Source organism: Rattus rattus, chromosome X, assembly GCF_011064425.1.
Source record: "Rattus rattus isolate New Zealand chromosome X, Rrattus_CSIRO_v1, whole genome shotgun sequence".
In the NCBI taxonomy this organism is placed as follows: domain Eukaryota; kingdom Metazoa; phylum Chordata; class Mammalia; order Rodentia; family Muridae; genus Rattus; species Rattus rattus.
The window spans coordinates 12,395,481-12,396,406 of NC_046172.1; the positions used below are offsets into that span (position 1 = coordinate 12,395,481).

General features: G+C 53.8%; 1 protein-coding gene across 1 annotated transcript in view; it reads right to left on the minus strand.

The window, feature by feature from the left end:
* The window catches only part of Gnl3l (G protein nucleolar 3 like), a 31,250-nt gene extending 30,799 nt beyond the window's left edge, over window positions 1–451 (minus strand). Inside the window, exon 1 of the mRNA XM_032890204.1 lies at window positions 327–451. Within this exon, the coding sequence (XP_032746095.1) occupies window positions 327–451 (125 nt within the window). The remainder of the gene's footprint in view (window positions 1–326) is intronic.
* Window positions 452–926: the final 475 nt, after the last annotated feature.

Sequence of the window (926 nt, forward strand, 5' to 3'; positions counted from 1 at the left end):
TGTTTGTTTTGATGGGAGAATTGGGCTCCGATGGTGCCATGTAGTCTTGGTTTCTGTTGCTTGGGTTCCTGCGCTTGCCTCTCGCCATCAAATTATCTCTAGTGTTACTTTGTTCTGCTATTTCTGACAGTGGCTAAACTGTCCTATAGTCCTGTGTGTCAGGAGTGCTGTAGACCTGTTTTCCTCTCTTTCAGTCAGTTTTGAGGACAGAGGTTCTGCTTTCCGTTTGTAGTTTTTCCTTTTCTACAGGTCTTCAGCTGTTCCTGTGGACCTGTGCCTTGAGTTCACCAGGCAGGTCACTTGGCAGCAGAAAAGTTGGTCTTTACCTGTGGTCCTGAGGCCTGTTCCTCACACGGGTGCTGCTCTCATGGGTTTCCATGGCGGCAGCCACCAGGAAGATTCTGCCTCGGCCCTTCCGGGAGCCCCCTCCGGCACCAGGTTCCAGATGCATTCTGGTGCTTTCCCTGAATCAGTAGTAATGTGCAGAGAGTGCCCTTCTGGTTTCAGAGGCGGTCTGCCTCTCTGAAGGTTTAGCCTCCCTCCCACGGGATTTGGGGTGAGAACTGTTTATCCGTCTGCTCTTCCAGGTTTCGGTGGTGTCTCAGGCAGGGCTGCTGCCGCTCCTGGGCCCTCCCCCACAGGAACCCAGAGGCCTTGTACAGTTTCCTCTTGGTCCACGGATGTGGGCAGGGGTGGGCAGTGTTGGTGGTCTCTTCAGCTCTGCAGCCTCAGGAGTGCCCACCTGACCAGGCGGTAAGGTCTCTCTCCCACGGTGTCTGGGAGCAGAGAGCTGCTGGCCGGGATCCGGGTGTGGGACTCCGGTCAGATATATTTTTTATTTACATTTCAAATGTTATTCTTCCTATTTCCTGTCCATAACTCCCCCAGGCCTCCTCTCCTCTCCCTCCCCCAAAGTTATTCCCCTA